The sequence below is a fragment of the Pelophylax lessonae genome (assembly GCF_965119305.1).
Source record: "Pelophylax lessonae genome assembly, chromosome: 10".
Lineage (NCBI taxonomy): Eukaryota > Metazoa > Chordata > Amphibia > Anura > Ranidae > Pelophylax > Pelophylax lessonae.
In genome coordinates, this window is record NC_138777.1 from 12,220,708 (window position 1) to 12,235,765 (window position 15,058).

Sequence of the window (15,058 nt, forward strand, 5' to 3'; positions counted from 1 at the left end):
ACTGTATTTGTGGGAAAAAAAAGGACATCAATTTTATTTGGGTACAGCGTCTCACGACCGTGCAATTGCCAGTTAAAACAACGCAGTGCCGAATCGCAGAGATGTATAGTAACTAAGTAGAACTACTTCCAGTGGTGGCCCGTGCATAGCGGGCGCCGCTCCCCTACCCCTAAAAAAAAGAAAAAAAAAAAAGAAGAAAAAAAAAAAAAAAATGACAGCGAACAAATAAAGTTTTAAAAAAAAAAAAATTGGGTTCGCCGACCTTTGTAAGGGAAGTGGTGGCTAGGGGGGGGGGGGGGGTGTTACGTCCCAGAAGAGGCGCCGATCGGCAGCCTTCTGGGGGCGTAACCCGATCGCAAGTCCTTGCGATTGGACACCCCCACTTTCGGATATCCTGGCTGTGATTGGTCCAGTCTCCAGCCTGGACCAATCATCATCCAGGACATCCGATCCCTGACGTCACAATGGGGGCGGTGCCGGTGCGTGAGTCAGTCACTCACCGTCACCGCCGCTCGGAGGACGAGGGAGAAGCCGCTCTCCTTCCCGCCGCCGCCGCCCCAGAGAGGAAGGACTAGATCGAGGAGGGAAGAACCCGCCGCCGCCAGGTAAGTGCATTAAATTGAAGGGAGCACGCACGCTGCACTCTGCATTGATTGGGGGACAATGCTGTGGGCACTCTGCATTTATTGGGGTACATTGCTGTGGCACTCTGCATTTATTGGGGTACATTGCTTTGGCACTCTGCATTTATTGGGGGACAATGCTGTGGGCACTCTGCATTTATTGGGGGACAATGCTGTGGGCACTCTGCATTTATTGGGGTACAATGCTGTGGCGCTCTGCATTTATTGGGATACAATGCTGTGGCACTCTGCAATCATTGGGGTACAATGCTGTGGGCACTCTGCATTTATTGGGGTACAATGCTGTGGCGCTCTGCAATCATTGGGGTACAATGCTGTGGCACTCTGCAATCATTGGGGTACAATTCTGTGGCACTCTGCAATCATTGGGGTACAATTCTGTGGCGCTCTGCATTTATTGGGGTACAATGCTGAGGCGCTCTGTATTTATTGGGGTACAATGCTGTGGCGCTCTGCATTTATTGGGGTACAATGCTGTGGGCACTCTGCATTTATTGGGGTACAATGCTGTGGCACTCTGCAATCATTGGGGTACAATGCTGTGGCACTCTGCAATCATTGGGGTACAATTCTGTGGCACTCTGCAATCATTGGGGTACAATGCTGTGGCACTCTGCAATCATTGGGGTACAATTCTGTGGCACTCTGCAATCATTGGGGTACAATTCTGTGGCACTCTGCAATCATTGGGGTACAATGCTGTGGCACTCTGCAATCATTGGGGTACAATTCTGTGGCACTCTGCAATCATTGGGGTACAATGCTGTGGCACTCTGCAATCATTGGTGTACAATGCTGTGGCACTCTGCAATCATTGGGGTACAATTCTGTGGCACTTTGCAATCACTGGGGTACAATGCTGTGGGCACTCTGCATTTATTGGGGTACAATGCTGTGGGCACTCTGCAATCATTGGGGTACAATTCTGTGGCACTCTGCAATCATTGGGGTACAATGCTGTGGCACTCTGCAATCATTGGGGGACAATGCTGTGGGCACTCTGCAATCATTGGGGACAATGCTGTGGCGCTCTGCAGTGATTGGGGACAATGCTGTGGCGCTCTGAATTGAAAGGGGCATGCACGCTGAACTCTGCATTGTGGGGGCACAGCACAGTGTTTATTGCATTGAAGGGGGCACAGCACAGTGTTTATTGCATTGAAGGGGGCACAGCACAGTGTTCATTGCATTGAAGGGGGCACAGCTTCAAAGTCACGCAATTTTTTTACTGCGTTTTTTGGCGCGAAGCAATACCTATTACATTTTTCTTTTTGCGCCCCCCCCAAAAATTTTGAGCACCAGCCGCCACTGTACTTAAGTACGGAAAGGCGGTATCTGTACTTTCCTAGAGTATAATTTTTTTCTCCTACTTCCACTTTTACTTCACTACATTTTTTCGATGATTTCAATACCTCTACTCCGATATTTTTTTTTTGTGCTGCATAGTTACTCGTTACAATTATAAAAATTACCACTGCCAGAACAGTAGATGGCAGGTTTCATGAAGCTCAAAACGTGTGTATTATCAGCGCATATGAAAATAAAAGCTACTGTATGTATAAATAAAAGCCGCATTTAAAATAATAAAAGACAATATGATGTTCAATCTTTTGACTTCTTTCTTTAATAACTACATTACACAGTACTTGTACTTTTACTTTCAGTACTTGAGTAGCAAAATTTTTACAAAAACTACTTGCAATACTTAAGTACAAAAAATGTTGAATACTTTAGTACTTCTACTCAAGTCACTTTTTGATCGAGCACTTCCACTTCTACTCAAGTATGGATTTCGAGTACTTTATACAACTCTGCCGAATCGCAACAAATGGCCTGGTCCAGAGGGGGGTAAAACCTTCGGGGGCTGAAGTGGTTCATTTGCTCGCATAATGGAAAAATCTTTTTTCTGTATTCAATTAATAAAAATGTTGTTTTAGTATTCCTGTGTTTGTTCTTTGTTGGTACCTTTTAAAGTATGATTTTTTTGCTGTGAGTATGGATTATGCACCAGAGTACCGTAGCCACCCTGCCCTAAGCAGAAGTGTCTATTCAAATCGCAAGTTGCTTAGCCACAGTCAGCTTTAGCCTGATTGATGTTTCAGCTTTGTCTCTCCTGAGCTCTGGTTATTATTATTATTATTGGCTTTTGAATTTTTCTGGGGTGATTCCCTAGCACTAGAATTGGAAGCTGCGATGACCAGAGTTATGAATATTTATATCTCCCTGAGCAACCACTAGGAGGAGTGGTGCAGGCTGGGAGAGAGTATAAATATTCAGGCGTGACCTTGGGAAGTCAGCCTTCCCCTGGACTTCTTGCCTGGGGGAGGGACACAGCTTTTCCATCTGAATCTCTTGGGCCTCCTGCCTGCAGATGGGACAGAGTTGTATGTCTGATCCTCTTCATGCAGCTTGGAGAGGGTGTCAATGTGAGTGAATATACTATAAGACTGCGTTCGAGACCTAAAGTGCTGAGAAAGAGGGTTGAAGGAACTTCAATCTAAGTTGGGTACCGTTAAAGCTGGGCAGAGGATTGGTCCTTGACTGAAGTCTGATGGACTCTCTCCAAAGAATTAGTAGTTCAATTCCCCATTACTTTTCAAAGAGAAGATAGAGGAGAGGAACTATCTTCTAGAGGAAATATCTTGTGGTGGAACTTGAGGTTTAAGGTCAGTGGTGCAGGCTGGGAGAGAGTATAAACATTCAGGCTTCCCCTGGACTTCTTGCCTGGGGAAGGGACACAGCTGTACATCTGAATCTCTTGGGCCTCCTGCCTGCAGATGGGACAGAGTTGTATGTCTGATCTTCTTCTCCATGCAGCTTGGAGAGGGTGTCAATGTGGCTGAATATATTATAGGACTGGGTTAGAGACCTAAAATGCTGAGAAAGAGGGTGGAAGCACCTTGGAGGAACTTCAATCTAAGTGGGGTACCGGTAAAGCTGGGCAGAGGCTTGGTCCTCGACTGAAGTCTGGTGAAGTCTTTCCAAAGAATTAGTAGTTGAATTCCCCATTACTTTTCAAACAGAAGATAGAGGAGAGGAACTATTTTCTAGGAACTATCTTGTAGAGGAACTTGAGGTTTACTGTCAGTGGTGCAGGCTGGGAGAGAGTATAAATATTCAGGCATGACCTTGGGAAGTCAGCCTTTCCCTGGACTTCTTGCTTGGGGGAGGGACAAAGCTGTATATCTGGATCTCTTGGGCCTCCTGCCTGCAGATGGGACATAGTTGTATGTCTGATCTTCTTCTCCATGCAGCTTGGAGAGGGTGTAAATGTGACTGAATATACTATAGGACTACGTTCGAGACCTAAAGTGCTGAGAAAGAAGGTTGAAGCATCTTGGAGGAACTTCAGTCTAAGTGGGGTACCGGTAAAGCTGGCCAGAGGCTTGGTCCTCGCTCGACTGAAATCTGGTGAACTCTCTCCAAAAAATTTGCAGTTGAATTCCCCATTACTTTTCAAACAGAAGATAAATTCACAGAATTCCAAGTTGTGTCTGTTTGTGATGGCTGTAGGTACTTTTTGTCTCTATTCTGCAGTCTACCGCATCTCCTGGGTGTCCTGATCCCTAACCCTTTGTCCCAAGAGTTTGAAGAAGAGCTAATAAACTCCATGTTTGCTCCAGTTGACTGGCACCTATCTGTACACATTACCCTCACTACTGCCAAGGACCTGTTTGGGGTGAAATGCTAGCCCACCCTCTCTCTGGGGTCACTGATATGCCTTTGGAGCTCAGGGGGTGTGCTTCATCACCAAAGGGACATTGAGAGTTATCAGTAGTGTGTGTTGAATTGTACAGATGTGCTATGGAAGAAAAGCAAATCATGACATTGGAGCTTGCACTAGAAAAAGATAAAATACTTATTGATAAAAAAAAACCCATCACGAGGTGCCTAAATCTGAACCTCTTAAAATAATCTGTAATCTTGTTTGAATTCTGTAATTACCTGGAAAGAGACCCAGGCTGCGTAGATATAGACAGCTTTCCAGGTCAGCAATGGAGTCTTGTCCCATATGTCGGCCAGCTGGGCTTTTCCAGAGTACAAGTCAAGAAGAGGTCCGGTGAGAGCACACTGGTACTGGTCACATGACATCACAAAATAATAGACAATGAGTGGAGCAAACATCAATAGGAAGACAACAGCGCCCAGCGAGAACCAGTCCACTTCCCTGGCAAGAAACATAAAAGGCTGTCACATTTCAAGAATAGATTAACAGGAACTAAAAAGTTACAAATTGTTCAAAAACACTTTAGAAACAAGAAAAAAACTGAGTGCTCTGGACTGTTTCACTCCGGTGGCTAAAATGTTATTGGTTGCATTAAATTCCTGCACAAAGAAACCTACACTATATAGCCAAAGGTTTGTGGACCTCAACCATCACACCTACGTGACGAAAAGTCCACATGAGTGAATTCACGTTTCCAGTCAAGGGACCTGTCAATACTACAGCATGCAAAGACACTGTAGACAATTGTGCTCTTCCAACCTGGTAGTTGGTGGTAAAAGTTTGGGGAAGACCCTTCTCTGTTCCAACATGATTGTGCCCCATGACTGTGCCAGCTCCATGACATGGTTTTACCAGTTTGGTGTGGAGGAATGGGAGTGTCCAGCCCAGAGACCTGACCTCAACCCCACAGAACACCATTGGGATGAACTAGAGCAAGCCAGGTCTTCTCCATAAATTGGTGGGTTGTCCACTTTGATGTAGAGAAACTTGAATGACCTGCACAGAGCTCTGACCTCAACCCCACAGAACACCATTGGGATGAACTAGAGCAAGCCAGGTCTTCTCCATAAAGACGTAGGTTGTCCACTTTGATGGAGAAACTTGAATGACCTGCACAGAGCTCTGACCTCAACCCTACTGAACACCTTTGGGATGAATTGGAATGAGCCAGGTCCTCTCATCCATACAGCTCCAAAAAGACACAGTTTGATGAGTTTGTGTGAAAACAGAGGTTTACGTGAGTTCAGCCTTTGAATATGAAAACTTTGAAAAAAAAATAATTTGAAAGAAATGTTGTCTCAGACTGAATACCCCCTGAAAATAGTATAGTGTGTCAAAAATCTCCTCGAGTAGTGTGGAATTCTTACCAGGCTCGGCCCCATTGCCCGTCACTTTCATTTGTTCCGTTTGCGATTTTCTTTTGATCTCCTTTAGCTGCATTCTGCTTCCTTCGTTCACCCATTATTATACTGAAAGACAAGAGAAGGTATGTAAACCTTAAATAAGTTTATCTTGTTCAGACAATACATTGTTTTATTATCTCAGAACTTTATTTTATTATCTTAGAATTTTGTATTAATATCTCAGAATTATATTTTATTATCTCAGAATATTGTATTATTGCCTATCTATTATTAATACTAGCAGCATAGAGATTAGAAAGAGTTCATGTTGATTGAAAGTTCTGCCTGAATGGATAATTGATGTGAATTGTCACACAGTTTATATTGTAAACAAATTGTTTCCTCTGCCTACCCAGTTTTACTCGTGCCCGTCTCCTCCGCCTCCCCAGCTGTCCCCTGCCTGTCTCCTCTGCCTCCCCAACTGTCCTTGTGTCCGCCTCCTTTGCCCCCCCCCAGCTGTCCTTGTGCCCGCCTCCTTCACCTCCCCAGCTGTCCTCATGCCCGCCTCCTCTGCCTCCCTAGCTGTCCTTGTGCCCGTCTCCTCCGCCTCCCCAGCTGTCCCCTGCCTGTCTCCTCTGCCTCCCCAACTGTCCTCGGGTCCGCCTCCTCTGCCTCTCCAACTGTCCTTGTGTCCGCCTCCTCCGCCTCCACAGCTGTCCTCATGCCCGCCTCCTTCACCTCCCCAGCTGTCCTCATGCCCGCCTCCTTCGCCTCCCCAGCTGTCCTTGTGCCCACCTCCTCCACCTCCTGAGCTGTCCCCATGCCCGCCTCATCTGCCTCCCTAGCTATTCTCGTGCACACCTCCTCTGTCTCCCCAGCTGTCCTCGTGTCTGCCTCCTCCGCCTCCCCAGCTGACCTCGTGCCCGTCTCCTCCACCTCCCCAGCTGTGTTCGTGCCCGTCTCCTCCGCCTCCCCAGCTGTCCCCTGCCTGTCTCCTCTGCCTCCCCAACTGTCCTTGTGTCCGCCTCCTTTGCCCCCCCCCAGCTGTCCTTGTGCCCGCCTCCTTCACCTCCCCAGCTGTCCTCATGCCCGCCTCCTCTGCCTCCCTAGCTGTCCTTGTGCCCGTCTCCTCCGCCTCCCCAGCTGTCCCCTGCCTGTCTCCTCTGCCTCCCCAACTGTCCTCGGGTCCGCCTCCTCTGCCTCTCCAACTGTCCTTGTGTCCGCCTCCTCCGCCTCCACAGCTGTCCTCATGCCCGCCTCCTTCACCTCCCCAGCTGTCCTCATGCCCGCCTCCTTCGCCTCCCCAGCTGTCCTTGTGCCCACCTCCTCCACCTCCTGAGCTGTCCCCATGCCCGCCTCATCTGCCTCCCTAGCTATTCTCGTGCACACCTCCTCTGTCTCCCCAGCTGTCCTCGTGTCTGCCTCCTCCGCCTCCCCAGCTGACCTCGTGCCCGTCTCCTCCACCTCCCCAGCTGTGTTCGTGCTCGCCTCCTCTGCCTCCCTAGCTGTCCTCGTGCTTGCCTCCTCTGCCTCCCCAGCTGTCTTCGAGCACGTCTCCTCCGCCTCCTGAGCTGTCCTCGTGCTCGCCTCCCCAGCTGTCCTTGTGCCTACCTCCTCTACCTCCTGAGCTGTCCCCGTGCCCGCCTCGTTCACCTCCCTAGCTGTCCTCGTGCACGCCTCCTCTGCCTCACCAGCTGTCCTTGTGTCTGCCTCCTCCGCCTCCACAACTGTCCTCGTGCCAGCCTCCTTTACCTCCACAGCTGTCCTCATGGCCGCCTTCTCAGCTGTCCTCGTGCCCACCTCCCTAGCTGTCCCTCTCCTCACAGGCTGAGCTGCTGCTGACCTCCGTATCGTCAGCTATGCGGATGTCCTCTATGACTGCTGCTTTCTCAGGAGAGTCATTCAGCGCCCCTTGTGTAGGGTGGCATTCTTCAGCCCCTTGTGTTCCCCGGTCAGGCTAGTGGGGAAGTCAGAGGCCGTGGCTGCACCCTCTAGGCAGCAGTGTGCCCTAGGCGTCTGCCTAGTTTGCTTAGCGAGAGCAGCGGTCCTTATTATTATTATTATTATACAGGATTTATATAGCGCCAACAGTTTGCACCGCAATTTACAACGTTAGGGCAGACAGTACAGTTACAATACAATTCAATACAGGGGAATCAGAGAGCCGTATTCATTAGAGCTTACAATCTAAGAGGGAGGGTCAAGTGATATAAAAGGTAATAATCATGAGGGATGAGCTGATGAAGAATATAAATGTACAGTTGTTATTTGTGGGCAGGATAGGCTTCTCTGAAAAGGAAAGTTTTCAGGGATATCTCAAAGTGGATAGAATTGGAGATAGTCGGAAAGATTGGGGTAGGGTATTCCAAAGGATGGGAGAGGCTCGGGAGAAGTCCTGGAGGCGAATATGGAAGGAGGTGACAAGGGAGCTAGAGAACAGGAGGTCTTGGGAGGAACGAGGAGGATGATTTGGTTGGTATTTTGAGACCAGGTTAGTGATGTAGCTTGGGGCCGAGTTGTGGATGGCTTTGTAAGTTATTGTTAGTATAGCTTTTTAACTAGTTCTGGAATTCTTCCATGAACTCAGAATGATTAAAAATAATTTTCTAAATGATATGATCAGGAGGAACATTGTTACATTGTCTGGCAATGTAAGGTTTAGCACTACTGCATATTTTCAGGTGGGGTTGATTTTCCATATAGTATAAAGACAAAAAATTGTTAATGTCTCACTGGGGCGGAAAACCAGGGACATCAAAAAAGTAGATCGTGCCTCGTCCTATAAGTAGATAGAAAATTATATGGGAATATGGAATTTAATGGCACATAAGGAAGAAACTCATATAAAATTTTCCATATAGGATCCGCAATGAGAAGTACATAAGGATCGTTCTAACCACCCATCATGGATTTACCTACATCAGCAGAGCAGAGGCAATAAATCTGATCAATGGTGGAAGAATAAAGGAAGTCTGGAAACTCTTCCTATTCTAGGATAGTGCCGGTGTAATGTACATGAAAGCTTTTTATTCCTTGTTTCCATAAACTGGTTAGACATTGAGTACACATGTACAGCCATCATATGGAAATATTGCATTTGAATAATAGATGAGCATTTCATATTACAGCAACACTCAGCATCTGAGATGATTCATCCTCAATGTTAGCCAGGTCTGTAAGAACAGGAAATTCTGGTCTATAGGCTGTGGCCAAAAGTTTTGAGAATGACACAAATATTAATTTTCACAAAGTCTGCTGCCTCAGTGTTTTTAGATCTTTTTCGGCAGATGTTACTAAGGTATACTAAAGTATAATTACAAGCATTTAATAAGTGTCAAAAGCTTTTGAATGACAATTGCATGAAGTTTATGCAAAGAGTCAATATTTGCAGTGTTGAACCTTCTTTTTCAAGACCTCTGCAATTCTCCCTGGCATGCTGTCAATCAACTTCTGGGGCACATCCTGACTGATGGCCGCCCATTTTTGCATAATCAATGCTTGGAGGTTATTAGAAAATTTGTGGGTTTTTTTTTTTTTTGTTCACCCGCCTCTTGAGGATTGACCACAAGTTCTCTATGGGATTAAGGTCTGGGGACTTTCTTGGCCATGGACCCGAAATTTCGATGTTTTGTTCGCCAAGCCACTTAGTTTTTGCTTTTGACTTATGGAAAGGTGCTCCATCATGCTGGAAAAGACATTGTTCCTCACCAAACCGCTTGCCGACCGCCCGCAGTATATTTACTGCGGCAGTCAGCCCCTCCTGGGCAAAGCGACGTAGCACTAAGTCGCTCGCCCAGGAGCCTGCAGGGGGCGAGCGCACGCTGCCGGAGGCGCGCTCCCGCCCCCCGCTCCTTCAGGGACATCCCCACGCGAGTGACCAGCGGCTCCAATGTCCGCCGGTCACTCGCGATCTCCCACTGGAGAGGGAGAAAGGCAAGCGGCTGATGTAAACAAAGCCGTCTGTCATTCTCCCTGGTGTAACTGCAGAGATCATACGATCCTGCTATGTAGGATCGTATGTCTCTGTGGTTACATCACAAGCCACGCCCCTTTACAGTTAGAATCACGCCCCTAGGGACAAACTTAACCCCTTGATCACCAATAAAGTTAACCCCTTCCCTGCCAGTGTAATTTTTACAGTAACAGTACATATTTATAGCACTGATTACTGTAGTAATATCACTGGTACCCCCAAAAGTGTCAAAAATGTCAGCCAGGGGTCCGTTCTGTCCGCCGCATTGTCGCAGTCCCGCAAAAAAAAAAAACGCAGATTGCCGCCATTACTAGTTAAAAAAAAATAATAAAAATGACATAAATCTTTCCCCTAGTTAGTAAAACGCAATAACTTTTGCGCAAACCAATCAAAATACGCTTTTTGCGATTTTTTTTTTACCAAACATATGTAGCATAAAACAAATTGGCCTAAAATGTTAAAAAAATTAGATTTTTACATTTTTTTGGGGGAATTTCATATAAATAAATGTGAAAAATATTGTTATTTTTGCAAAATTGTCGCTCTTTTTTTGTCTATAGCGCATGATCAAAAAAATCGCACAGGTGATCAAATACCACCAAAAGAAAGCTCTGTTTGTGGGAAAAAAAGGACGTCAATTTCATTTGGGTACAGCGTCGCACGACCATGCAATTGTCCATTAAAGTCACGCAGTGCCGAATCGCAAAATAGGCCCTGGTCTTTGAGCAGGAAAATCCTAAGTGGTTAATGGTTGGGAGAAGATGCTCTCAGAGGATGTTTTTGTACTATTCTTTATTCATGGCTGTGTTCTTAGGTAAAATTGTGAGTGAACCCATTTCCTGGCTTTGGCTGAGAAGGAACCCCACACATGAATGGTCTCAATGTGATTTACTGGTGGCATGACACAGGACTGATGGTAGCGTTCACTTTTTCTTCTCCGGACAAGGTTTTTTCTGGATCCCCCAAACAACGGGAAAGAAGATTCATCAGAGAAAATTACTTTACCCCAGTCCCAGAATATCAGTCCAAGGGACTTTGCAATTAATTGGAATTCATCTGATTGCTATTCATAACATTCTGGAGTATATGGTCCAAATAATTTTGGTGGGGGGGGGGGGGGGGGTTATGGTGTGGAGTTGTCTTTCAGGGACTGGGCTTGGCCCCTTAGTTCCAGTAAAGCGAACTCTTAAGGCGTCAGCATATCCAAGACATTTTGGACATTTTCATGCTCCCAACTTTGTGGGAACAGTTTGGGGAGGGCCCCTTCCTCTTCCAACATGACTGCGCACCAGTGCACAAAGCAAGGTCCATAAAGACATGGATGAACGAGTTTGGGGTGGAGGAACTTGACTGGTCTGCACAGAGTCCTGGCCTAAACCCTATAGAACCCCTTTGGAATTACCTCTTGCGCAATGACTGAGGGCCAGGCTATCTCGTCCAACATCAGTGCCTGACCTCACAAATGTGCTTCTGGAAGAATGGTCAAACATTCCCATAGACACTCCTAAACCTTGTGGACAGCCTTCCCAGAAGAGTTGAAGCTGTTATAGCTGCAAAGGGTGGGCCAACTCAATATTGAACCCTACGGGCTAAGACTGGAATACCAGTAAAGTTCATGTGTGTGTAAAGGCAGGTGTCCCAATACTTTTGACAATATAGTGTATGTCTGATGCTGGGTCAGCATTTTTATTCATAGCTCCACTTTAAGTGATGCTAAGTGGAGTTTTCTTTCTCTAAGCACCGTGTGTAAACTGCTGACTACAAATTCTGTAAAATGTGACCGCCAGCCAGGGTTACATGATGTCAGCAACTATGGAAGGAAACTTTCGGCCTTAGGAATGGTAAACTTTGCACTAGAGAGTTATCATAGTACGCTGCATAATGACAGCTCTTATCAACTGTAGATTATAAACAGTATCTCTCAAAAGTAAGTACACCCCTCACATTTTTGTAAATATTTTATTCTCTCTTTTCATGTGACAACACTGAAGAAATGACACTTTGCTACAATGTAAAGTAGTGAGTGTACAGCTTGTATAACAGTGTAAATTTGCTGTCCCCTCAAAAGAACTCAACACACAGCTATTAATTTCTAAACCGCTGGAAACAAAGGTGAGTACACCCCTAAGTTAAAGTGTCCAAATTGGGTCCAAAGTGTCAATATTTTGTGAGACCACCATTATTTTCCAGCACTGCCTTAACCCTCTTGGGAATGGAGTTCGCCAGAGCTTCACAGGTTGCCACTGGAGTCCTCTTCCCCTCCTCCACGATGACATCACGGAGCTGGTGGATGTTAGAGACCTTGCGCTCCTCCACCTTCTGTTTGAGGATGCCCCACAGATGCTCAATAGGGTTTAGGTCTGGAGACATGCTTGGCCAGTCCATCACCTTTACCCTCAGCTTCTTTAGCAAGGCAGTGGTCATCTTGGAGGTGGGTTTGGGGTCATTATTATGTTGGAATACTGCCCTGCTTCCCAGTCTCCGAAGGGAAGGGATCATGCTCTGCTTCAGTATGTCACAGTACATTCATGGTTCCCTCAATGAACTGTAGCTCCCCAGTGCCGGCAGCACTCATGCAGCCACAGACCATGACACTCCCACCACCATGCTTGACTGTAGATAAGACACACTTGTCTTTGTACTCCTCACCTGGTTGCCGCCACACACGCTTGACACCATCGGAACCAAATAACTTTATCTTGGTCTCATCAGACCACAGGAGATGGTTCCAATAATCCATGTCCTTAGTCTGCTTGTCTTCAGCAAACTGTTTGCTGGCTTTCTTGTGCATCATCTTTAGAAGAGGCTTCCTTCTGGGATGACAGCCATGAAAACCAATTTGATGCAGTGTGCGGCGTATGGTCTGAGCACTGACAGGCTGACCCCCCACCCCTTCAACCTCTGCAGCAATGCTGGCACCACTCATTTGTCTATTTCCCAAAGACAACCTCTGGATATGACGCTGAGCACGTGCACTCAACTTTTTTGGTCGACCATGGCGAATCCTGTTCTGAGTTGAACCTGTCCTGTTAAATCGCTGTCTGGTCTTGGCCACCATGCTGCAGCTCAGTTTCAGGGTCTTGGCAATCTTCTTATAGCCTAGGTCATCTTTATGTAGAGCAACAATTCTTTTTTTCACATCCTCAGAGAGTTCTTTGCCATGAGGTGCCATGTTGAACTTCCAGTGACCAGTATGAGAGAGTGAGAGCGATAACACCAAATTTAACACACCTGCTCCCCATTCACACCTGAGACCTTGTAACACTAACGAGTCACATGACACCAGGGAGGGAAAATGGCTAATTGGGCCCAATTTGGACATTTTGACTTAGGGGTGTACTCACTTTTTGCCAGTGGTTTAGACATTAATGGCTGTGTGTTGAGTTATTTTTGAGGGGACAGCAAATTTACACTGTTATACAATCTGTACACTCACTACTTTACATTGTAGCAAAGTGTCATTTCTTCATGAAAAGATATAATAAAATATTAACATAAATGTGAGGGGTGTACTCACTTTTGTGAGATACTGTATATAAGGTGGTAAAGTCAGCATCCCTGATGAACAATGGCTAATCCCAGCTAACTACTCAGAGTCTGTGCAGACAGACAAGTTCTGCATATCGAGTGGAAATGCAAAGCACAATCACCAAACAAAAGAAGCATAGCGTGGATACATAATGTGCAAACATGGCCTCCCAGATGTATAGTTATGATTCATGGCTGTATTTCGATATCCTGCTGCTCTAGACACAATGAATGATCACACCCTTTTGTACAAGCCCCGCCCCCCATGCCATATAATTATTTTTGCAAAAAAACGAGTGATGGAATGTGATATTGCTTTAAATGCAACGCTACCTTTCTCCTGTACAAGAAAACAGAAAGATGGATCCTTGTTTCAAGGGCTATAAAAAGCCTTTTGACTTCTCCCAACATTAGCTGAATTATCAGATATATCTTTAACACCTTTTCTTTTTTTCACTTTTATCCTTCAAGGGCCTTTCTAAAACAGCTTCAGGGGGGTTCGCGTTACCAGAGCAGCAGAGAGTCTTGTGACTCTTCTCATCACACCCTGCACCCACTAAAGCTTTTGCTGTTAAAAGTATAAAAAGAACGGTGCGTAAACTGTGGAACACGCCTCTGAAATATGTTTATTTAAACAAGAAAAACATATCCCTTGGAAATGTCCTTCAAGAGATTTTATCAGCCCCGCTGCGACTGCATGTGCTGAAGTCCAGCAGATTGTCGGGGAGATAGTAGCGGCTTTCATGGCTATAGTTCTATTGAGGTGAATGAGCATTTGCTGTGTTTTCTGCTGACACCTAAAGTGTGTGGACGATGTTCTACAGCAGGGGTGTCAAACTCAATTTAATCGAGGGCCGCATCAGCATTATGATTGCCCTAAAAAGGGCCGGTTGTATCTGCAAGACTACATGTCAAGAGCATCCCCCACCCTTACATAAGACGTCAAGAGCCTCTCCACCATCAAAAGTTGAGTCCCCCACCCTCCCTTACATTACAGTGCACCTCCCTTACCTTGTGGTGCTGCTGGGAGGAAGCTAGAGGCATTGCTGGAAAGCAGTTAGTATAAGGTCTGGAGGAGGACTGGAGCTCTCCTGCAGCTACAGGAGAGGTGCAAGGGCCACATAAAATGGTCTGGAGGGCCGGATTCGGCCCGCGGGCCTTGTGTTTGACACCTGTGTTCTACAGTCCTAAGGCTGACCATACATGGCCTGGTAACAGAAAGCCTTTCTACATTATATTGTAGAATATTGGTGAATTATTTGTTTTTTTTAAAAATCCGACTTTGTCCTTTTCATTTTTAATTTCCAATATAATTTAAAGTTAACTGAATAGTAAGGTTTTTTTTTTAATAATACCACAGCCAATCATTGTGACCACATAAGGTTTGTTTGTAAACAAACCTCTCCCAGATCTATCAGTGTATTACTGCCACTGACAGCTCCCATTCCTAGTGATCAAGAATCAATCTGTGTGATTCACAATCAGGTGATCAATATGGCTGCATCATCATTAGCATCATGCATAACAAGAGGTTTGTTTGTAAAGAAAGCTCTCTCAATTCCAGCTGTCAGTGTATGTGAACATTACTGTCACCGGCAGCTCCCATTCTCAGCTAGTGATCAGAAATCAATCAGCATGATTCACATTCATGTTATTAGGATGGCCATTAACCATGATGATCACGGGAGGTTTGTTTGTAAACAAAGCTCTCTTGGCCCCAGCTGTCAGTGTATGTGAGTATATTACTGCCACTGACAGCTCCCATTCTCAGCTAGTGATCAAAAATCAATCTGTGTGATTCACAATCAGGGGATCAATATGGCTGCACCATCATTAGCATCAT

At 45.9% G+C, this 15,058-nt stretch overlaps 1 protein-coding gene across 1 annotated transcript in view; it reads right to left on the minus strand.

Moving 5' to 3' along the window:
• The window catches only part of DHCR7 (7-dehydrocholesterol reductase), a 57,082-nt gene that overhangs the window by 18,731 nt on the left and 23,293 nt on the right, over positions 1-15,058 (minus strand). Inside the window, exons 2-3 of the mRNA XM_082270289.1 lie at positions 5,739-5,840; positions 4,590-4,812 (exon numbers count right to left, since the gene is read on the minus strand). Coding sequence (XP_082126415.1) covers positions 4,590-4,812; positions 5,739-5,833 — 318 coding nt within the window. The 5' untranslated portion in view covers positions 5,834-5,840. The remainder of the gene's footprint in view (positions 1-4,589; positions 4,813-5,738; positions 5,841-15,058) is intronic.